Raw genomic sequence first — 24,456 nt, forward strand, 5'->3', positions numbered from 1 at the left:
AGATAGGGCTGTGTGCTGGGGATGTTGGTGCCATGCAGGTATAGCCACAGTTTCAGGGAGTGACTCTACAGTGTCAGTGTGTCTGTGATGAGGAACTGCTGCCAGTGCATGTGCAGAGCCCTTGCTGCAGGTACCGCGTACCCACATAAACTACTTCGTTTCGGACATCATGCAAAATTGGATTCAGAGAGGGCTGAAGGGTAAGGAACTGATGATTGAGAGCAGAGGACTAAGGTGGAGCAAACAGACACCACTCATGGAGCATGTGTGACATGGAGGCAGGAGGTCCCCTGGACAAGATCCAGCCCAGGGTGACGGTGTTACCTGTACGTGCACACGACCTTCTCGGCTGGTGATAAATCATGTTGTGGGAGGGTGTGAACAGGAAATTAGGAGTCGCATAAGCGATAATGCCGTGCTCAGAGCCCAACCAGAGGAAAGCTGTGCTCAGCCAGTGCGTTCAAAAGGCAGCAGTCTGTACCTGTGCTGGATTGTACGTCACCTGGGTTTCTTTAGGCGCAAGCCTAGAAGTCCGGTTTATCTTCCTGTGCTTTTCTCACATTCTTTGGTGTGCGTCCCAACCAAGAGGATTTCGCCTCTCTGTTTATTTAGTCTAGGCAAGGATGGCCAAGGAAGAAGTCCTCAGCTTCCCAGCGCTGTGCTGTTTTAAAACTGTTACTTTTAGATGTATTTGTTTATATTGACGTTCATGTTTATCAGCTATCGGAAGGGAAAGCACCGCACATGGACTTGCTGTAAATATTTGCAAAATGGCTTCGCTGGCTTCCTGCGTATCCCCCCTGAGGCGTCTCCTTTGCAGTTGGTTTACAAAAACGCATTCATGTCCTGCTAACCACCGTGGTAATTGAAAGTGTAAGCGAGGCAGCAGCGTGGTTACACGGCCATTAAGAGGGATATTTTTCTTGAGAGGCTGTCCCCGCAGCAAAGGAGCTTGGCCTGTGGTTGTGCCGCTGTGGTTTGTCCTCCCGCTGACAGGCCAGAGGTCCAGGCTGTGGGCATAAGGGTTTGCTCGGATGGCGTTCCTCAGAGCTGCTGTAGAGGAGGGGAAGCGGGTGTCCTCCATGGCAGTTTCCTCTCAGCCTGGTTCTGCCTCTGGCCTGGGTCAGGGTAGCCCTGGGAGGTGGAGGGTAGCTGGGAGGGGCTTCATCAAATGCCGGGCTGGCTGCCTGTCCCTCAGCCTCTGCCTGGTTTTGGTGGTGGTGCATTTTGTCTGCCTGCCAGAGCCATTTTGGGGTCAGGCTTTCAACCATATTGAGCACTCATACTCAGACTTATGATGGGTACCCTTGTGCTTGTGGAAGTGTAGCTGTGCGCTGAACACCAAAGGCACAGAAGCTGGAAAAGCTCCAAGGCATTTCTAGGAAGCAGTTCAGCCCTGTGGGTGTGGGTTTGCTGAGAAGACAGCAAGGAGACTGCTGTCTGTCCCCCCGGCATTGCTGGCCACCACTGACAGGGGCAGCAGGTACAGGACACCGCTGTAATGGCACTGTTTCCATCTTGCCAGGTTATGGCTGGGTCCAGCCTTGTACCTTCTGATGGAAGCAGTTGTGCAGATCCATCCTGGAAGGCAGCAAGAAAAACAAACTCATACAATGTTTCAGAAACTGCAATCGCTTTGCCTCATGAATGAGAATGAAGTTTGATGTTTGGTTTCCGTTCATTTTATATGCCTGGTAACTGCTAGTGCTAGTTACACTAAAAAGGCGAGTTAGAAGGCAGGGTATTTGGATCTGTGTTGTTCAGGACAAGATGCAGTTTGCTTTGAACCCTCCCGAGTAGTTGCATATAAACCATGTGGAAAGCTCTGCAACAGCCACGGTTATTCTGCAACACGTTATCCTGTCTTGTCAGATTTTTTTAGGCTAGCAAGATGAGAAATGGGAGCTTCTCATGTCTATCACCTGCCTCCAGTTTGCCCACTCACAGAGTAGAAGAGTAGGGTGGGGATTATTGGCAATGATTACCATCATCGCATTTAGGAAGGGTCATACCCTTTGAAATGTATTCCTGAAAGCGCTTGTCACTGGATGTCAGAAAGTCCTGGTGTATTCTCTAATCCTCAGCTGTCAGTGAAGTAACACACCAATGACCACAACACCAGAGGATCCTGCTGGCACCTGGAATTTTTTTCAGTTCTTTGAAAATACTACTGAAAGTGAAGTTCTTAAATAGGAAAAGGTACAAAACTGAAGGGACTGGTACTTGCTTGGTAAATACAGTGTTTTCTGCTGGCTGGAGGCTAAGCGGTATCTGTCAGGCTGTGGAAAGAGACCTGCTAGTAGATAATGCTGATGGAAAGCTTTGTATTTCTATGATAATACCATTAGTTACTATTCACAAATGAGTTATCTGCTTTGAGCTGCGCGGAACTGAGGGGTATAATGTGATATTCTGAAAATTTCACTAAGTAAGCAGATATATTGATTGTTGACAGAGCTTCCTGTGAAAGAATGTACTTAGAGGAAACAGTTGCTTTAAATGCCTTTTTTGTCCAAATACGGAACAACAGGAATGACTATATTTCCTGTGAACTGACTGGAAGCCCCTTGAATTTTCATTGCTTTTTGAAAATGATGTTCACATCACCAACAGGAAACTCATGTTCACAGAGAAGCTTTCAGGGGACTCCCATGACCCTACCTCCAGGACAGACCCCCAGGGAATTTGGAAAAGAATGTAAAAAATGAGGTCCCAGTAACAAAACATTTCAGCCTCAGAAATCCAGTATTCTTTTGACTAACAAGATGTGACTTTTTTTTTTTTTAAAAAAAACCCATCGTTTTAGTGAAGTACTTCCAGTTGATGCTAATTTACAAAGTAAATATTTTATGAAATAATTAATACTAAGCATTTAAAAATTAACTAATATTCCCTTGAGTGGTTAAAATTCACTGGAGATCTCTGATAAGAATCTGTGGTCTGTCTGCAATTTTTGTATGAACATCCTGTAGGATTCTGGTAATACTAAAAACAACAACAACAACAAAACAACCCTCCTCCCCAGCCAAACAGAAGAAACCTTGCCAAAAACTACAAACAGCCCCCTATGTCCCAAGAGCCATAATGATTTTTTTCTGATTATATTCTGTAAAGCTTTCATTAAAATCAGTTTATCTTCTGAAAATTTTACAAGGCTTTTAAATAAAACCAGAACTGAATTGCAATTAGTTCAATTTTCATCATTCATAATGATATTTCAGGGAGCAACTTGTCATTTCTTTCATATATTATCTATATGTTAATTTGGGACTTGCTTAAAGTTTCCCTTACACTAACAGGGATAATTAGTTGATGCACTGGCACACCAGTAACCATGAAGTGCTACATTTGTCCACTGTGCAGGTTTGTTCCAGGAGAATTTTCATCTGATCTAAAGCTATCCTCAGAAGATTTATTAGGAGAACAGCTCTGCATTGACAGGGAAATGAGTGGGGACCGCTTTTGCTTCCTTCTGTCCTACTCATGTACATCAACCTGCAGCCAAAGGAGCTTTTCGGGAGCATGAGTATTTTATTTCTTCTTACACATGCTTTAATGAGCCTCTGGAGATTATTGGGTTGCACTTCTGTTCCTAAACATAGGCATTTGTTGCCATTTCAGATATTAATATTTATACAAGCATGGCAGATATGACCCAGGACCTAGGGGAGAGCTGTTCCCACCTGTCCTGGCAGCTGGAGGCAGGTGGTGTCCTACAGGACATCTTGAACAACACTGTTCTTCTGTGCTCTGTGAATACCGGATATACAGAAAATGGAAATGACACAAACAAGAACTTTAAATAGCTTACTACATGACAGAAACTTCCAGTGATTGCTGACTGGAGCTGAATTTGATTTGGTGACCTAGAAGGTAAAAACTGTAAAACCAATAAACTGTCCCTTGGTTCAGGGAATTCCCTGAATAGTCGTAGTTGAAGTCTACCCATGATTTGCTGGGAAAAAGAAAAAAAAAAATAAAAGGACATGAAGATAAGCTGCCAACTTTTTTTTTTCGTTGTCAATGTGGAGAAAAAGGACTTGAGAGAGGAGGAAAGACTGGAGCTTGCTGACATTATAAAATCATAGAATCATTTTGCTGAGAAAATGCCTTTAAGATCATTGCGTCCAACTGTTAACTCAGCACTGTCAAGTCCACCTCTATGTCATGTCCCTCAGAACCTCATGTACACCTCTTGAAAAGGCCTCCAGGAATGGTGACTAAAATGTTCCCTCTTGTGTATCATTTATCTGTACATACACATCCAAAACCGATGGGTTTACAGATGAAATGAGAACTATGTTAAATTTCTCTTTTCTACTTTAAGTCCTGAAAATGAAGGCATGGCAGATGTTCCTTTTCATAAATCTTTTTGAGGGCTGAAGTTCAAATAATCAATCTGGCACAACTGGCTCTCTATCAGCTCCTGTAAGGGACAGACTTCCCACACTCCAGGCATTTGACCAAGGCCAGTCCTTTGGCACAGGTGTCACCAAGCAGCAGTGACCCTTATCATGGCAGAGGGTAGGGGGTGACTGAGGGTGAGGAGCAGTGCACCAAGACCCTCTCTTGTCCTTTCTGACCATTGGGAAGCTGGCAGCCCTGCTGAAGCCCCTCTGTGCGAGCACTCACAATGAATTTTGCATTCTAGCTGCCATTTAATGCTACCTGTCATAAAAAGTAATAGCCTCTGTGACTCCAGCTAGCCTTAGTAGTTTATTCATTTGGAAGTAGTTTTCTTTTTGGGCACCGTGGTTAAGCTGATTGCGTTTTCAGATGAGAACAGTGACGATATACCTCTCCACATTGCTTTAGTTCAAATGTCAATTTGACCTGAATTCCAGTTGAGGTTCAAATACCAATTCAAACAGTAATGGAGGCAGAGCGTAACCTTCAAAAATTATTAGCTGGTACATTTTGGTCAGAAATGGGTTTGTTGATAAGTTAGTGATTTGATGGAATATATGACTTCTGAATTGCCAAAAGAATATTTAAACCACCATCTATGAACAAAATATTCAAAGATAAAATGCTAAGGCTAATAAAATTATTTTGAAAAAATCAGAGACATTTTTCAGGAGTGGTTTAATAGTGCACTTTGACTTTTCTGATTTTACCTCATTTGTCATGAGCAAAGGAAATAGAAACCTGGTCTCACAAAGGAGTTGCTTTTTCCTGATGGCTGCTTCCTTGAATTTTGAAGATGCCCATGTTCAATGCAGTGAGGGGCTTTACATCCACTCGTCAGCTCGTGGATGAGAACCTGTTTACCAGTCGGTACTTGGGAGATCTGCTGTCACATGTGGGTAGGGCAGTTCCATGCCCAGCTACCCAGCTGTGGTGGAGGCAGGATGAGGGCACATGGAAATACCTTTATATTCCAGCGCTTTGGACTATCATTAAGCAAAGAAGATGCTCAGGTTCCCACCTCTGACTTAATAAGATGCCAGCATGCTGTGTGAAATGTAATTATTTCAATGGAAGAGAGAAGGTCTTGCCTTTGAAATGTTCCACAGCACACCAGGTTTCGTCCTCTTCTGAGAGCAGTGAGCGCAGGGCCTCTGAGGCAGAACGTGGTGTATGAGAGAACAACCCTAAGTCTGAATCAAACACTTAATGCAAAGCTGTGTTTTGACGGAGAGTGACTTTGAGGTTTTGTGGTCAGGTTGTTTTTTTAATTATGGCAAAGAAGAATGATGTATTTACACTGGGGAACTGATTTGCTTTGCCAACATTTTTACAAATATGTTTTTAAGTCCTAGATTAGGCATGACAACTTTAATTTTTCTCCACAGAGTTCCTGTCAACCAGTATATCAATATGGAACTTAACCTTTCAGAAGTAATGTTTCAGCATGTATGTGTAGCTACTACATACATTAATATTAATCCATATACCTTGTTACTGTTGGCTAAGCAGAACTAGAACTTTGTAAGTTTGTCATTTGCGTTTTTTTTTTTAATAGGTGAGAGTTATTCTTTCTTTCAAATTACAATTTTTATCATTTTGTTAAAATACAGTATGGTCAGATATAGAAACAATGAAGCTTTACATCCTGGCAAGTTTATTTGAGAAAAAAAAAAAAAAAAGAGGACTTTATATTGTTCAAGTGGATCCATCTGTTTCCATAATCAAAAGTAAATCTAACAGTACATAGGTAAATAACTAAATTTTTCTAATTTGCTGAGACAGTCTGGGTTTTTTGTTATTCTCTTCATTCTAGCTAAGTGTAAATCAGAAGTTTTAGCAACTTTTTTTTTTTTCTTTTAAGCTGTTAATTGACTGCAATATCAGTTAAGAAAAAATTAAGGTTAACTGGAATATAACAATGATTTCCTCTAATGGTACCTCACACAGGCACAAAACCAGTTTGGCTGATTGAATGCGGTTATATCTAAAGGGTAAAGACAAGAACAGTAATACAGCCAGGGAGCTATTTTAACATTTTGAAGAGAGAAGAAAATATGAGAGGAATGCAAGATAAGTGTCCTGCAGTTGATGTCACCTCCCTATTTCTGTATTGGGTGGGATGTGAAACTGAAGCCATTATTGATCCAGCTTTTGTGTCACTGACATGAGTTGTAGATACGTGTGCTTAGGAAGAAGTGCAGCATCTGCTACGTAGGGATGAGTCTCCCTTGGTCTTCCCTATTGTGACTGGGTTAGCGTGGGTTGGAAGGGGGTGAATTTTGTGGAGGGAAGAGATTCACACTTAAAGCTGTCACCGTCAAACGGCCGTCCCATTGGCATAGCTGTTCTTGGTGTTTCAACTTGAAACTGGTATTGGAATTCAGCTCAGATTGGGGTTTGACCTAAAGCAGGGTAGAGTGGGATATCTACACTGTTTTTCATCAGAAAACATCATCAGTTTAAGTGTCATGTCTAAACAGAAAAATGTCATTTTATAATGTATGAATCATGAGATGAAATAATTATGATTATTTTTACTTTTTGGAGCATTTCAGCTCTGAATTAGCAACATTGTGAATAGTCAGAGAATTTTGGTATCTGTGCTAGTCTCACTAGCCACCTGCTCACAAGATTTCAGTGATTTGAAATACATTGTATTTTGGGTAGGAGAAGTGACTACATTCCCTGAAATGAGATTTTCAACATGAACAGAGTAAGTAAGCAGTGAAAATTTTATTGAATTTCTGCCTTTCACATGTGCTTTACAGGGTAAGATTTGAACTTGATTGGGACCTATGCAATTAGCTTAAGCTGGTAGCCAGCTCAGCAGCTGAAACTCAACAAGCAGAGTCTGAGCTGATGTTGTGGGAAAGAGAACTACGTTTTGTCTTGAAAAATGCATTTCTGCAAGAGAGCAGAGTGTCCAAGGACTGTCTCAGCCTTTGTGTTTTTTCAGAGATCTCTGTAGCCTCCAGAAATGGTGCAGGTCCAAATATGGCAGTCGTCACCCTCCTAGGCTGCTCATCTGGCTTTTTCCTTTAGTTCCTGTGTGAGTTCCAAGCAATAGTTCTCAAAAGCCAGGAAAGTAGCTGGATGTGGAAAAAAACCAGGGCAAAACGTAACAAAAGTCTGTGGCTGCGATCTGACAGATGTCTTACAGGCTGCAGTGCAAACAGAGTTTCTCCCATCTGCTGCAGGAACTTTTAGCAGCCTTCTCAGCTCTGTCACTGCCAGGGCTTGGTACTCCTGAGTCTTGGTACATAATTCATGGAACTTAGAGGTTCAGGTTGGGACACCCATTCGTTAACAGCGCTTTTCTGAGCTACATGTTTATATGATAGTAAATGAATTGCCATCCTTCAGGCAAACACTCAGTCTGCATGTGTGCGATGTTGAAGGGACATAATCTTTTTATTGTTTAATACTGATTTGCTAGTGTGATTCGCTAAGCTTATCAGCTGCAGACAGTCTGGGAGAATGAAATGGAATGGAAATGCTTGTCAAAAAATGAAGCAATTTGTGTCGCTAAAATGAGCTTCTGCTTCTGGGCTGACTGATATTTTGTGGGAGGAGTCAGATATGTTGTCTTCAAATATTATATGAGAGACTGGCCTGATGGTGCAAGGAAGCTATGGCTATTTGAAAACTGTTAGGATACTGTGCAAGTAGGTGAGGTATCACAGTGTGCCTGGCCAAAATCTTCGAATAAGTCTGTAATTGTCTCCTAGACAAGGGATAAAGAGCTTGCCTTTTCTTTCCCCCCCGCAGATTCTGCTTCCTGCCCAGCACCATTCCTTCTCTGTTCTGGCACTTGGAGGACAGCAGTGATTGCTCCAAGCTCCATGCTGTTTCTGGGGAAGGCTTTGTTTCAAAGAGGATGTTTGAGAGATAGGGCAAAACTTTTTCTCTCATTCGTCTCATTACCTCTAGTCATGTGTGGCGGGAAGTGACGAACTGGATTCTTCCTATCATGAGACTGATTTAACATCATAGGTAGAAATAAGGAATAATTTGCAGAGTTTCAGCTTATTTACCTTGTGATGATTATTCCTTCAGGGTAAAGTTTCCCGCTTGGGACTTCATTGTATAAGGTACTTAAGTAATTCCTAAATGAGTACTAGAAATGCAGATCTCCTTGTTCACAGTTTGAAAGACACTCAATTAAATTTCTAACAATTTCTCAGGAATGAAAAGCCATTGTTATTCCCTGTCCCATTCTGTCTGTAACTTCTAGTCCTCTCTCTGATCCTCCATATCCACTTCTCTCTCAATTTCCCCCCTTCTCATGCACAGCCCATGCTCCTTTCTGTCCATTTTGGTCTCTACTGCTTAGTCTTCCAAGGTGAGCTTCATCTCCACTGAAAGCAATCACCCAAAATAGGTGAAATGGATCCAGCATAGAAGTGCCTGTTTCTTGCCATTGAATAAAGGGAGACTGCAGTGACTAGTAGAGATGTTTGTACCTACGCTGGCTTTGGTGAACCGAGATGCTGATTCCTGTACCTGCTGTAACCACCTTCGTCTCTCCCAATATCTCATTACTTAAATGCCCCTTTGACCTCCTTAAATTGACCTTTGATCCATAAGCTTTTTTCAGGCTGGCCCTCCCGTCTTCCCAGAGGACCAGGATGAAAAAGGTCATACTTCCTCCTAGTATATGCAGAATGTTATCACATCCCTCAGATTCAAATTTAGTCACTGAGGATAATACTGTCCAGTAGCAGCTGTCATTGTTGGCCAACTTTTCATCCACCTGCAAAGGTTATAGTCAGGGATAGTAGGGGATGATGCTACTGCAAAATAAACTCAGGGTTTTGTGGGGCAGGTGGCCTGTTGGGGCACAAGAGGCTACATCACTTGTCTGAAAATATGACCTCGTGCAGCTTATGTGCTCCCTGATGCTCAGTACTGTCTTACCTGCCTTGCCTTTGTTTATTCTGAGTCTTAAGAAACGTGAGGTTTAAGGAACAGGACAGATTTAATATAATGGCATCATTTTGGGGAGCACAAAAAGAGGTCCAAAAGCACAAGTCCGTTCTTCTGGCCATGCTAAATATAAGAACAAATCCCAGCTGAACAATAAATAACAACATACTTTTGTTTTTTCTAAAATGGTGCATGTTAAACAACAAGCTGAAGGAAATATGTGGGGATTAACTTGAAAACAGATGTTTATAATGATTCAATGAGGTATTTTAATTACTTTAACAGATGGAATTAAAACGGGCTTCTTCTGAATTTAGGGGATGTGTTGATAAAACTGATAACATTCTACATGATGCTGGAGAAGGAAGTATGAGCTGCAAGCATGCGTCCTCCAGCTGTGATCTCATCGGTCTGAACAACTGAGAGGTCACATTGGGTCACTTCTTGAAATGGAAGGCCCAATGTTTTTCTAGGCATAACCATGTACCACAAGGAATAAAGCAGATTATTCAGTAGGTGGCACTTTTCCGCTCTGATCAGTACTCAGCTGGTGATGTAACATGCATTGGCACGGTTTTTGGATATAATGCTCTTTCTGCATTATGGGATTAATACCTATTCTTATCAATGTTAATTTTAATCTTTCTGTGCCTTTATAATCTAGCATGGTAAAATGCTGTAATAACGAGAAAAAAATGGGAATATTTTTGCTTTATGTAGATATGGAGAAAGTTTGGCTGCAACAAATTCATTAGATCTACATATAAAAAATAAGATCTCAACAAAAGGAACAAATACAGGGTTTTTCAAAACGATGGACCCAGTTTGAAATCACTGCATCTTTGAAATGGGGTCTATCATTTTGAAACACCACGTACTTCAGGAGCTATATTACGCTTTTATTGGGCAGCGTTTAATAATTTTATTTTTAGTATTAAACCCCCATTTCTCTTTGATGCTTTACTTTAAAAGTAAATGTCTTTACCAAGTAAAAATGGTCCTGTATTATTCAATTTTCTGGAGCGATGACGTTTACTGGTATTGTTGGAGGTCTTCCAAATTCAAAATGGATAAGGTACATTTGCTTTTACTTCCCGGAGATACTGAGGTCCCCACAGAGCCCACAAGTGCGGAGGGACAGGGTCCCAACACCCACGCTGAGGGCTGGCTCTGGAGAGGTGCTGTCCTTGATTGATTCCTGCTAACAGCTTAATAGGGCTACTGAGGATCTCCTGTGCCTTGGTGGGATATTCGGTAATACCAATGTTTTACTTGTTTTCCTCCTGGTTTGTTTCTGAGGGGCATGACAACTATAAAAGCCATAGACTGTGGAGTTACGTGCTGGTTGCTTCATGACTATGAGGAGGAAAGGTGGGGAGGAGCCCAGCTGCACTTGAGTGCACAGAAATACTTTGGTAACATAAAGCAACTACAACCTTTTACCTGTGCATCAATCTCTCCTATGTTGTCACCTTTCAGGTTTTGTGAAACAGTGAGTGACTCTTTGTGATTATGTAGTAGAAATCCCAGTCTTTTGGTTACTCAATCCAAACAAACCAACCCCCAAATCTCTCAAGTCTTCATCTTATGTGAACAAAGGCATGAAAGCTTTCAGTAGCATTTATTCATATTAAGCTCTCTTCCTCAAACATCTAAATCAAGATCTTCTTTTCCTCGCTTCTGAGGGAAGTGGCACTGAGGAGTATCTCATGTGAGCAGATCAGCTGCCGGGACTGGCAAGGCCAGCTCCGCAGTGCACCTTCCTTCCCTCCTGAGATGAAAACACCCCTCTTCCAAATCCTTCCATCCACTTGCCCTCTAGAATTTAAACCTTGCAGAATCCAGGTAGAGTTGGAAGTCTGTCAACATCTTTGCTGAAGTACCATAGTTTTCTGGAGGTACAAGTTGGCTGTACTTTGACTTTATTTTACAAGGTGTGCAAACCCCACAAGGTGGTGCTATCCTATGGAATGCCTTTCAGAAAACAAGGATCTCTGTAGTATCTTCCAGAAAGTAATTTGGACCAGTTATATTTTTAGACATGCTTTCTATGCATTATCCTGCTGCAATGAATTCGCTTTTACTGAGTGGAAGGCAACAAGACTGGTGAAGGGACTTGAACACAAGACCTATGGGGAGAGGCTGAGGGAGCTGGGGTTGTTTAGTCTGGAGAAGAGGAGGCTTAGAGGTGACCTCATCACTCTCTATAACTACCTGAAGGGAAGTTATAGCCAGGTGGGGATTGGTCTCTTCTCCCAGGCAGTCAGCAATAGGACAAGGGAGCATGGGCTTCAACTCTGCCAGGGCAAATTTAGGCTGGATATTAGAAAGAAATTCTTTACGGAGAGAGTGGTCAGGCATTGGAACGGCCTGCCCAGGGAGGTGGTGGACTCGCTGTCCCTGGAGGTTTTTAAACTGAGATTGGACATGGCACTTAGTGCTATGGTCTAGTAAATGGACCGGAGTTGGACCAAGGGTTGAACTTGATGATCTCTGAGGTCTTATCCAACCCAGTTGATTCTGTGATTCTATGTGATTCTGTTTCCTGTCATAATGACAATTACAGTTAGGCATTATAGAAAGCAAGAAAGAAAGGTCACTTGAAATGTGATAGATTTTAGAAACAGGACCAGAACCCTGGAGCTAGACATTGCCTGGCCAGCAAACATTAACAATTGCCTCCATATCTAATATGGAACATTAGGAGCAGTTTGCTTTCTGAGGGGCTGCGATTTGACTTGATTTCACAAAGTTTGTCCAGACATACTTCTTGATATAGTTTCCTGTGGTAATTCTACTAATGTTTAACTTCCTTTAAAAACTATTCTCTTCCTATCCGAAGATTGCCAATTACTGATAAAAAAATATTAGTAAATCATTATTAAGAGATCTTATGAACACCCAAAGGGAGAGTATTTTTTTGTGTTCAGAAAGGAAAAAAGACCCATATTCTTCAGGTCTGGTATTTTTCTCTATAAGCATAGAAGATAGATCATTAACTGTAGTTTCACCATCCCTTTCTCCTCAAAGCAATGGCACAGATTTATAGAGATTAAGTATTTAAGCAGAATGCAAGCCATTTATTAACAAACCAATATTAAAGAGGCGCTTCTACAACTGGATTGATTTTGTTTTAAATATTCTGTTGGGTGAATGTGTGACTATAGAATCCAATAAGAAGATCCACTTGTTTTAAATGGAGACATTCGTATTGCTAGATTGTGTGTGTGTATTCTATAAAAATGAGTTATTTTTTACATGGGGGCCCAAAAAACAATGATTTAGAAGTAATATAACAATTTTTATGATTAAAAACTGTAACATGTTTGGGTGGTTTTTTGTCTTTTACGAAGGCATTTTTTAATTGGACTGTGACTGAGACTGGAAGTGTACATCTATATAAAGAAAACAGAGTATTGCATTGAGCTTAAGTGAGGATTCCCCATGCTGACCAGCCTTGCAGTCGGGGTGGTACTGCTGACATCCCCGGCTCGTTGCGGCGTATTCTGCCTGTTATCTACTTCAGACAACTAATTCTCAATTTCTCTTTTATTTTCAGGGTTGTTCCGGTTGTGGAAAATGTGACTGCAGTGGAGTAAAAGGGCAAAAGGTGAGTGCCAGCTCTCTCCACTTCATTATCTTGCTTATTTAAACCACATGGTGTGTAATGGACTGGGAGGCAGGTGAGCTGCTGGTTTCAGCAGGCCCTTGCACAGCCATGGGGCATTGCCAACGTCAGGCCCCGTGTCCTTCAGCAGGGTTTCCGAAAAGCTGCCAGCTCGGTGTCCACAGCAGCTGGGGGCAGGAGGGCCAGGGGTGGGAACAGCCGAATGTCCCACTGTGGGGTGAAGCCCCTTGCCTGGTGCTTGGCCATGCCTTCCCTCCTTCCCCATTGAGCGAGATGCTGACCTGGCACTCTCACCTTTCCTAAACCTCTAGTCTTTTCAGTGGGTGGCAGGTTTGGCATCCTGACCACCTCTGGAAGTGATGTGAGCAGTTCAGTTCAGAAATACTCCCCTCAGCATGCTGTGCAAGTTGCTCTCCAGGAAGGCTGTGATGCGCCATAAGCAATGTTCCCCTGGTCAGGGTCAGCCCTGGAAGGCAATGACCTGCAATGGGAAGAAGGAGGTTAATAATCAACTTAAATAGAGAAAAGTGTTGCAGGTCAAGAAAAAAAAAAATAAAAAAATTTAAAACTTTTTCACAGAACCTTGCAAATGAGTTTTAAAGTTCCCATTCAGCTGTCCAAACTTCCTTCGCATGAAACAGAAAAGGTACTTGAAAGGCTTCTTTTAAAGCAGTACCAGTGAAGAAAAAATACAGCGTACTTAAGCATTCTGTGAATTCCCCCTGTAAATTACCTGCCTTTGTAAATATTGTAGACATTGAATCACTCTCCTTATCTTTTCCAATTTTGCTGTAGAGATTTTAATCTACAGTGTTTTCTGTTGTGCATGCACATGTGCTGTATATCTACTATTATAAATGAGTGTAAACTAAAGGTTTTATCATCCTGTGATTGCACTGGGAACATTTTTCGAGATAAGTTGTTTAGGTCACCCAAAGGAGTGCTTAGAAGAGGTGGGGATTTTGTTGTTTTTTTATTTGTTTGTTTTGGGGGTTTGGTTTGTTTTTTTAAATAAACATACAGCTGGTGTTCTGCATTGTCTCACATGTGATAGTTGTATATTTACAGATGAGAGTTTTAAGAATATTTGTTGGCAGCTTTTCTTTAGTGTTTTCTAGAGAAAGGAATGTAAATTATTTAGTTGGAGACCCAAGCAAAGATCATTTTATTTACAGCTGTACCTAGATTAATTTGCTAGACAGATGAAGTGTCAAGGTTCAAAACATCTTTTAGATAGAGTCTCCTTTTTTTAATGGCCCATTAAAATCTCTTTAATAAAAGTCAGCTATATATTAAAAACAAATAAAGCAAAGATTTGGGAAAGGTTTGAAACTCTGGATTTATTTCTTGATATCTTGATCTTATTTTTCAGTAACAAGTGCAAATGAACCATTGTAGAATGAGAGAGATATTACATTATAACTCTCTTATTGCAATCCATTAGTTTCCAGTTCATAGAGTATGCCAGCATCTTGTAACTAGATAGTTTTAAAAAATGATCATTTAGGAAAATACATTATATTATACCTTCATTTATTTCCAGCTGCAATCCTGATTCTATTTGCTAGAGCTCCTGCTGGCATTTTTTCATTTGCATAGTCCGCAGTTTCAGGAAGTTACCTTTGAAAGAAATAGATGCTTTGATATGCTAGAAGCCAAAACTACCTCAAATTAAGGTAGGTTATTTAAAAATGTAGAAGAGAGAAAAATATCAGTCCAGAGCAAAAGAAGTCATGGTAAATTCCAGAACTCATGTAAACTTGTCCAGTAAGTCAGTGTACTCTGCACTCATCCTAATGGAAGAGTGCATCATCACAAACTTCTCTGACTTAATGTATGTCTAGTGAAATATTTACATACTTTTAGATTGTGTAGGAAATTTAATTACTGACATTAGAGACATCTAGACAGGTGAATGAACAGTTATACCTAGAAAACAATATCCAAGAAAGGCATTTGAAGGTATTTTGGAGTGCATTTAGAAGTAACTTGATTGAGATCAATAACCAATGCTTGCTCATTATGTTAACACTCTGAGACTTTCAAACATGTATTTAGGATTTTGAACAGAAAACTGAGTTTTGCTCAAAAACATCTGCCCCCTTCCCCCTGCCTTGTTTCAGCCTAGTGCAGCTTTTCATCCTGATTCTTTACATTTAATGCCTGCCTGGAATAAGGACAGCCTGCTACCCAGTCCCAGGCTTGAAGACAGAAGGTGATGAGGGAAAGAAAGGGAAGCATCCTACCTGCTTGCCTTTGGAATATTTCTGGAATCATAGAATGTCCTGAGTTGGAAGGGACCCACAACGATCACCGAGTCCAACTCCTATCCCTGCACAGGACAACCCCACAGTTCAGACCATGTGTCTGAGGGTGCTGTCCAGTCTCTTCTTGAACACTGTCAGGCTTGGGGCCGTGACACCTCCCTGGGGAGCCTGTTCCAGTGCTCCACCACCCTCTGGGGGAAGAACCTTTTCTAATGACCAACCTGAACCTCCCCTGGCACATCTTTCTGACATTCCCTCAGGTTCTGTCGCTGGTCACTAGAGAGAAGGGATCAGTGCCTGTCCCTCTTCCTCCCCTCGTGAGGAAGCTGTAACCGCCATGAGGTCTGCCCTCATTCTCCTCTTCTCCAGGCTGAACAGACCAAGTGACTTTAGCCACTTGTCATATGGCTTCTGCTTCATTCTAGAAATGGTCTTTCCAACTGACACATTTGAATTTGCAACATGTCTTTGCTAAACATGGTTCCCATTAATGCACACATCAGTAGTGGTACCTGTTGCCTCAGAGTTCTGCGTGAATGCTGCTTAATCAGAGAAGCATGGATTAGAAAGACCCAGGGCAGAAGAGGAACTACATAGCGAGCTCTCATGGTACCCCAGGACACCGCGTTAGAGAACATCTGCTCTCCACTTCTCACGTAGCACTTGCATGTGAAGTACATGCCCGTTCTGCCCTGTACCATCCACAGCCAACATGCTGCCTACACTGGAAAGCCTTTTGATCTGGCTTCCATGTTGCGCAGAAGTGCACAAACACTGAAGGGCCATTTCCAATCCACCCACACTCATCAGCAATGTAACCACACCAGTTTACTGCCGTGGGAGCCTCAGGAACTGAGGAAGTGGGTGCTGGCCTCACCCTTTAATGCCTTAATTATTAACATCTGGAGATAGATTTCATACCATAGTGTGGGAAGAAGTTCCAGACCCTACGATTTGGGGGTGGGGTTTAATTAAAATACACTTGGCCAAATAATAATATTAATAAACTCACGAGAAGAAATGCTGAAAATAGTATTTGAATTAAAAGCTGTGAAATGTCCAAGAAATATTAGCCAACAGCATTTCAGACATGGAAGAGTAAATTACATTGCCATATTTTTCTCTCTCATTTGAGAATCATTTCATCAATATGACCATTTGGATGTCCATATTTAGAATACATTCAATATGTTCTCTCATTAGACGGTTTCCATGAAAATTACATCTCCATGCCAAACCACTTTAAGATGACTCATACTTTATCAAGGGCATGTAATTGGCAAAGTGTAGGGGTTTTCATTCCTTTCAGAAATTTTCAGAAAGTGAGTGTAATTGCAACAGATGGCTCTTATCCTATAAAGCCTTTATTATTACACTGAACATCAGGCTGTTATTTTAAGCTATGTAGTGTTAAGTATCATGTATTTGCCGAATGAAAAGTGCAGAAATTTTAGAAAAACACAATAGAGCTAAAATAATAAATAGCACCTTGCTGTTTTCCATTAGATAGATTAGCCTAAGCCATCTTCATTTGTTTCCTCTTTTTATTTGGTTTTCTGCATAATAACTGACTGTTCTTTCTAAACTTGCTGAAGTGTGACATCTGTTTAAACTGATTACAGTTTTGGATGCTTGCAAACTTTTTATGGGGTTACTCAGAAGCAGACAGAAGCTATGCTTTCTCTTTTATGCCTACCTAGATTTTGAGAACATTTTCAAGCAGCTGTGGAAATAAGATGTGCTGGCCATTAATGTGTGTAGAAAAAGCATGCTAAGCATTTACTCACTATTTAGAACAAAGACAGTATAGAGCTGAGTAAAATTCTCCATGCACTGACTTTTTCCAAGAATGTTCATTCTTTCATTCACGACCATTTGTATTCATTTTACTCCACATGGGAAACATGTATAAATAAAGGCAATGCTGGAACTTAGCTGTAATTAATACAGAATGATTGATCTTCTAACATTGATTGGTTAGAATGCATTGAAGTATAAATCCTAATTCTTTAGTATAACTAACTTATGATGATTCCCATGTCTTGGCATTACTCACTGAAAGGTGAAGTCATTGCACATTAAGTATTGCAATTTAAAAAAAAAATCTGCTAGGATATTCTGAAAGAAAATAGAAAATAAGAATAGAATTAACTCTCATGTAACTGCTTCTTTTGGCCTTCTTTTGTTTGAGATGTAAGAAAACTTGAACAAATCATTTTATGTTGGCATATTTTTGCTAGCTTAATTCTGAGACTCTATCCATATTATTATACCTACATAAAACTACTTCTCTGTTTCCCTTGATGGCTCATGGTTCCCATGTGATTGACCATGCTGCAGAAGTACACAAACTGTCTTTGCTTGAGCTATTTTGGTTCTGGAAGCCAGTAGCTCTGTTACTGGCTTAGGCTGATGCTCACTGGGACATCTTTGTGGTCCTCTCTCAACAGGAGCAGTGATCAGTCTTTTCTCTTCTACACATTCCTGCAGGCTTAGAAGTCACACATGGTTTTGCTGCCTGCAAGTGATTGGGCTTCTCCATTTTCTCTGTGTAATGAAGTGCTGGGAGGGCCTTCAAGGCTTCTCCTGTCATTTCAGGTATCAAAGATAGAGCAAAATTATTTGTGATGACTTAAAACAATATAAACCCCCTTGTTGGAGTGAAGGTCCATCAGTCAGTTGGAAGATCACTATTAAATATTTCTGACTTTCCTTTACAATATAGCAGAGGGCAACAAATCAGTTCCTTTATTGGAGCAAATCAGTAATCACTAGATCTGTGCTTTTCATATTCAACCTATATTGGCATCATCAAGATTTTTTTTTTTTTAAATCAAGAATGTTCATTTTTTACACTTTTCGTTGGCACTATTTGGTTTTATGACATTATTCCATAGTTTTGCTCAGTGTTTCTATATAAGTGGCTGCTGTAGGAACTTACCTTGTGTCCAGCACCTGTTCATGCCTGAGGTGGAAAGACTAAGATCTAAGGAGACTAAGAAAGCTGCAGCTAAATAATATACCCTGGAGAGGGCCATAAAGTTGACAAGAGTGGTGACAAGCAATGTGAGAGGAAAGATGGTGTTTGCAGTCTGGAAAGGGATAATAATAACATGAAATAATCTGATCATTCCTCAAAGGAGGAAATCAGAAGACCGTAATAAAATAAGCAAAGATGTTGACCAGCTGTAGATCTGATATTCTGCAAGGAAACTTGTGGTTCAGAAATATTTTTGAAGCGCAGGCCATTGTCACAATGTTTGTGTCAATCCTGTGGTGACAGTAGTATATTTTTATTGATCTACCCTTCGCTCAGAGGAAAACAACCCCTTTAATTCTAATCAGGAAAAAAGAACATCTATGTTTCATAAAGGGAGCACACAAACAAAGCTGCTATTCTTGAAAAGAATGAGATGTCAAAAAACTTTGAATAATATTGGGTGGGATATGCTAAGTATTGAAAGTTTTCTACAGTTTCCCAACTGTCAGACCAAACCGCTAAGTGGCATCTGGAGCCATCAGATTTTCTTACTTTAAAATAGTCATTGGAACCATTTTTTCCTGTTTGCCCAGATGGGACTGAATGTGTCTGGCAACGTTTTTTATGTTAAAATGTATTTTTGCACTCAGTACAGCGTGTATCTTTGGTTAACACAAACTAGTGGATTCAACTGATGAATTTATCTCTATGGAAAAAGTGCTCTAAAAGCAGATATCGCAGAAATGCTATATGGTGGGGTACGCTCATATTTAGTTTTCAGAGCTGATTTCTAAAGGTTTTCACAAAGTAGTATTTCAGTTGGCATAATAGGACCTTTTAAGCAGCCTGTAAGGGCGTTGATATAGGCTCAAGCATTTCTTTATGGAATAAAACGTGCTCTCTAGCCTCACAGAGTTGGATTTTACATTTGTACAACTGCTGTTAGTGTATGTCTTCATTATGGCTTCTTGAAGGATCACAGGGTCTTCTTTTGATCTGAAGCATGTGAGCCCCCAGTGAAGTCAGTAAAGTTTCCCAAATGTCAGATCAAAGTAAGATGAGGAAAAACACCTATTAGATCTCCACTTCTCTGAAATTTGCAGGCTTGGGAAGTGGAGCCACCCAGTACCTGTATAATACCAATGCATAGTTTGGCATGTTCCCAAATTTAAAATTTTGTCCACGCTAACAGAGTCACGCTTCTAGCATCTTCTAGCATCTACTGACTACGTAGTGATTTTAAAACTCATGTCCCAGTGTGCAGTTCTTTTAGTGTCTGGTCATATGCGTGACAGCACCTGCAGTCTGCTGCTGCTGTTTGTATGTTCATCTTACTGCCCGCTGATACTCTGTGATGCTGACGGGGCTTTGTGAGTGTAGACTGCAGGTCTGGTATAGCAAATATCTGGGGTACAGCTGTAGCTACATTTTGTAGTTTACCCCTCAGGCTTCTTTAAATCATTCTGCCATTCAATTTATATTGTGTTTGCTGGGGGTCTTAGACCAAGCCAGCCATTCTAATTGAAGGTTCTGTGATATTTCAGTTCCCGCACAATAATACTTAATGCATTTAATAATCAGTCTCTGCCTACATTTCCTCTGTAGTAGTATCCACAAAAAAACAACCTGAGCTTATATAATTGTTACTAGGGAACCACAGTAATGTGGTAATCTCCTTAAATCACTTTCTAGTCTTTCTAGCCAAGAGCAAAAAGTGGTTTGGGGGTTTGGTTTTGGTTTGTTTATCTATACTAGTGGTAGTTAGTTGGTTTTTTCTCTTTGCTCAGCTACCTCCTATTTCAGATTTTAGACCTATGTTTTCAGTGAGAGGTCATAACTTACATTAGTTAATGAAAGCATCCATCCATATGATAGTGGCTTTCAGAAAAGCAGATCTGAATTCTCTTGAAGTTTGGATTTCATTAAGAAAGGGTAAAAAGCCAAATTTAATACAAAATTCTCCAAAACACTTCCAGCAGAAGAAATAGCAAAACTTCTGACTGTATATGCCTGGAAGGAGACAGAACAGTAAGAAAGATGCAGCATGAAAGTGGGATTTTCAAAGATGAAACCCGAATTAGCTGCTAAAAAAAGTTATAGTGGAATACTTTATCAAACAGCAAGTTCTTAAACCAGCTGGAGAACCTCTTTAGTTTAGCCAAGAAAGAAGCTTAGTATCACAGAAGGAAGAACAGCTGCAAAAGCGTTTTTAAGAGATGCTAAAAAGGATTTACATTTCCTTTCAGGTAAGTATAATGCCTAAGAAAGTTTTACACAACAGTAAGTAAATTGAGTCGTAGACAACATAGCAAAGAAAGTTAACCCAAATGATGAAAATAATTATTGGCTTTCAGTAACAGGCAAAATCTTCTTCTATGTCATCTTTAGCAACAGAAGAAAAGCAAAAGTAAGATAAAGCCAAGAGGAAAGCAACTTAGACTCCTGTCTGGAAGATCACTTTTCTATCCCTTAGAATATTTAACAGTAACTAGAATGGCAAAACCTACCCATAAATTTTGTAGCTCTTAAAGAAAGCATCTGACAGCTTCCAGTGAAGTTCAGCTGGAACATTTTTTAAGTGTTTTGATATGCCAACAAAAATAATTCTCACCAAGGCTTGTGTCAAAGATCAGTGTGCACAGTTAAAGTAAATAGTGAGGTGAGTGAGTGAGTGAATGCAGACACTGGCATCAGATCGGATGTCCTCTTGCTCTTTCCTCATTTGACGCTCTCACTGACTGTAAACTGATGCAACAAAAGTATTTAATGTCTAGTTAGCAGAATATTAAGAGCTTTTGGGGGGGTTGGTGACCCTTAGTTTCGTTAGAACAGTTTCCTCGCCTGCCAAGCAAAGGCTGAGAGATTCTGTAGAACTGCAAAATAAACGGTGTAAGTAGTAGTGATGGAGTAGGGGGGCTGTAGTAGAGAGGGACACTCTGAAGTGCCCCCTGACGCCATCAGGAGTTAGGTGAAGAAAAGGGAAGAATATGAACAGCTTGTGCAGGGGAGCGGTGAACTGAGAAGCCAGTGCTGCTACCAGCTGCATGCAGCACCTTTAAGGAGATTTGTGAGTTAAGGATGCAATTGCAAACCTTCAACTTGAACTTGGCTTCTGTCTGAAAACGTGGAGATGGAAGCTGGAAATCCAGCAAGGACACACACAGCCTTGTAAAACTCTCCAAAGGGCTCTCTTTAGGAAGTTCTAGTTATAAAATGTAATTAATTTATATCAATGCTGAGGCACGGGAACTGAGGACCACTGTTTATTTTGGAAGAAAAAGGAAAAGGATAGTGCTTGGGAAAGTGCAACTCTCCAGATGCAGACAAAGTACAAACCTTTGACAGCAAAACTGGCTTTGCACCCTACCTGTCATTGGGGACTGTCAGCTTCCAGGTGGTGTTGGGTCCGGTGGCATCAGTGGGGAAGAAGTGTCCCCTGTCAATCTTGCCATTGTCCCAAGCTGTATCACTTCCCCTGGGTGGCAGTCAGATACCTTGAAGGCACCTACTAAGCTGTAGACCATCAACTTCTGGTTGGAGTTCGTGGACAAGTAATGATGCTGATATGCTCCATAATGTTAAAATAAGAAATTTTTTTTTCATTATTAATTATCATTACATCTTTATTAACTTACTTAGTTTAGGCTGAACAATCCTAGAGGTACTACAAAAAGGAATTATATTGTAGTGCCTGTTCTCTAATGGATCTGGTTGAGTGAAGAGATTCTAGAAATTAAACTGAAGAAACACTGATTTACACTTTTGAGGCACCATGTTATCTCCCTGGTGGTATTTTCATGATTAGAAGTGAGAAGACAGAATATTTCTTCTAGCTTTTATGGAAAGATATTTTACTCCTATGCAACTTTCAAAATGTTTAAAACTTTTGAAATGCCATTTCAAACCTAACCTAAGAAAGCAGCTAGAATAGCACTGTCTAGAATAGTACTGTCTGTCATGTACTCTTTAAGATATGAGCTACCTCATTATGAGAACTTTATTGCAGTCTGTGCTGTCTAGGACCAGCTGCCCATGTTTTTACTATTTATGGAAGAGATTATTTTCTGTGAATATGTCCATGACAAACCTTTGGCAAGAGAATAAAACTTGCATGTAACGTCACATTTCATTCCAGGTCTAGGATCTGAACAAAAATAAATTAAAAAAACCTGAAAAGTTCAAGGCCTTTTTTTTTCTGCTGTTTCATCTTTAAATGTGAGCCTTTAAACAATGCCAAATGCAAACAAATGCTAAATAATTTTCACTAATGAAGAAGGAAGGGTGTGGAGCATTTTTACCCCTTATATTCTTGGACCCTCAAGGCTGGAAGTGGTTTAATACAATGTGCAATAAAACAAAGGAAGAGTTACTCAGACCTAATGAGTTCAACAGATGATTAGAAGGGGTGGGAAATATAGCACCCTTTTGATTCAACCTGTCTCCAGGTGCTAGAATTTCCTTTTTTTTTTTTTACAGTGCAAATGTATTTCTCCTTCAAATATTCTCTTCCCTCGTGGTGGCCATAATTGATGTGAAGAGGCCCCTTGACCCACATCTCATGTGGGAAATAGGCTATGCACACCTTTAGTAAAAGGTTTGTGTGACTTCTTCCAACATCATAAGTTCTGTTGGTTTGTGTGTGTAGTTGTTATTGTTATTTTTTTTTCAGAAATCATGAATAGTTTAAACATAAAGACAATGAAACACATACCTTGGTGCCAAGCTTTGTGCAGGCACACTTCCACAGTTGGAAAATAAAGTGCATTTGCCATCCATTGGCTTCTGCTCTCTGTTAGATTTGTTTTCATATTTGTGTCCTTCATATACCATGCCCTTAATCATGCTTTGAGGTAGACTACTTCTGGCTTAGATAACATTCAAACTAGGGATCTTGTATGTTATTTTTTTGTGAATGACTGAAAGGTGTATGTACCCCACTAAACTTTGGTGACGGTTTTTATTCCTCTTTTTCTCTTTTTTTTTTTTTTTTTCCTTAATGGAGTCAAAACTAAGCAAATCTTCTAAGGAATAGTTTGCTGTCAGTACAAATACATTCCTCCTTAGCATTCTACCTACTTCTGGATCTGTACCATTTATCTACACTGGAGTAAAATATCATACAAAAAGTACATTGGCCAAAGATTCACAAATGTAAGGAAACAGTGAGAGCTCAAGTGTGTATATGGCTCAAGAAGTCCAAAAAAGTGAAATCTGTTGAAAAAACTGAGTACAGCAGTTTTAAAGTGAGGAATAGCTGTAATGTGAGGAAGAAGAGAAATAACATGAAGAAGGTCTGGTGAATTACTTGAGGTGTGCCATTACTTATAGTTGGTTTAAGTGAGATTGCATGATGGTGATAGGCAACCAGTTGCTTGACACTAATTAAATGGTGGCTAAGTCTGTAGCCACGGCTGACTTTTGAATGTTAATTTTATTTTGGTCAACTTATTTTACTTCTTATTCAGCTTCTAAATCAAATTCAGACACACTGTATATCCACCCACTTACTTGCACACCAACTAAGCACATACATACCGATACGTAGAGAAAAGGATAATCAAAGATTGTTATTTCTATTTTTGTACTCCTGGGAAGCACTTAGCAGCTTCCTGAGGAATGCTCTGTGCAGCCATGAGGTGACACTGAAATATGCTTCAGTCTAAGCATTCTTTCATATTTAGGAGGCAGAGCCACAGACTCAGTCCCTGAGCCACAAACCTGAATAGCTCTCTAATTAAATGTTTATCCTGACAGATTCACTATTGGAGGTTTGGGTTCATTTTGTACCAAACTGCAGAGGTTCCCCCAGTGTTGTAAATTCTTGAGGCTGAGGAACGGATGCTTTCATTGTAGGAAGAATAATCCTTTCAGGGAGTGAAAAGCAGAGCTGAGTGAGAGTTCATCATCTGGTAATCAGAGTGCAGATTCCGTCTCTAGGTTAACAGTTGGGCTCGATGATCTTAAAGGTCTTTTCCAAGCAAAACGATTCTATGGTTCTATATGAACTGGCTTTTGCAGCGTAAGTGGCTGCTTCTCAGCGTTCCCACCTCACAGGGCAGCCTGATAGTTGGTTTAACTGTGGAACCGAAGGAGTCCCACAGGTGAAAGTCACTGGGGAGGCAGCAAAGGGAGAAGGAGAGGGCAGAGAGGGCACGACTGGAGTGCTGTTCCCCAGCAGCTGTTGGGGTAGCTCTTTGTCAATCTGTGTATCTCTGTATAACAGAGCAGCTGTGGTAATGCTGGAA

General features: G+C 40.5%; 1 protein-coding gene across 1 annotated transcript in view; it reads left to right on the top strand.

The window, feature by feature from the left end:
- COL4A1 (collagen type IV alpha 1 chain) overlaps window positions 1–24,456 on the top strand; it is a gene marked incomplete at both ends in the record, with an annotated part of 132,487 nt that overhangs the window by 42,652 nt on the left and 65,379 nt on the right. Inside the window, one exon of the mRNA XM_080363190.1 lies at window positions 12,896–12,946. Within this exon, the coding sequence (XP_080219316.1) occupies window positions 12,896–12,946 (51 nt within the window). The remainder of the gene's footprint in view (window positions 1–12,895; window positions 12,947–24,456) is intronic.

Source organism: Nesoenas mayeri (assembly GCF_963082525.1).
Source record: "Nesoenas mayeri genome assembly, chromosome: 1".
NCBI classification, from domain to species: Eukaryota; Metazoa; Chordata; class Aves; order Columbiformes; family Columbidae; genus Nesoenas; species Nesoenas mayeri.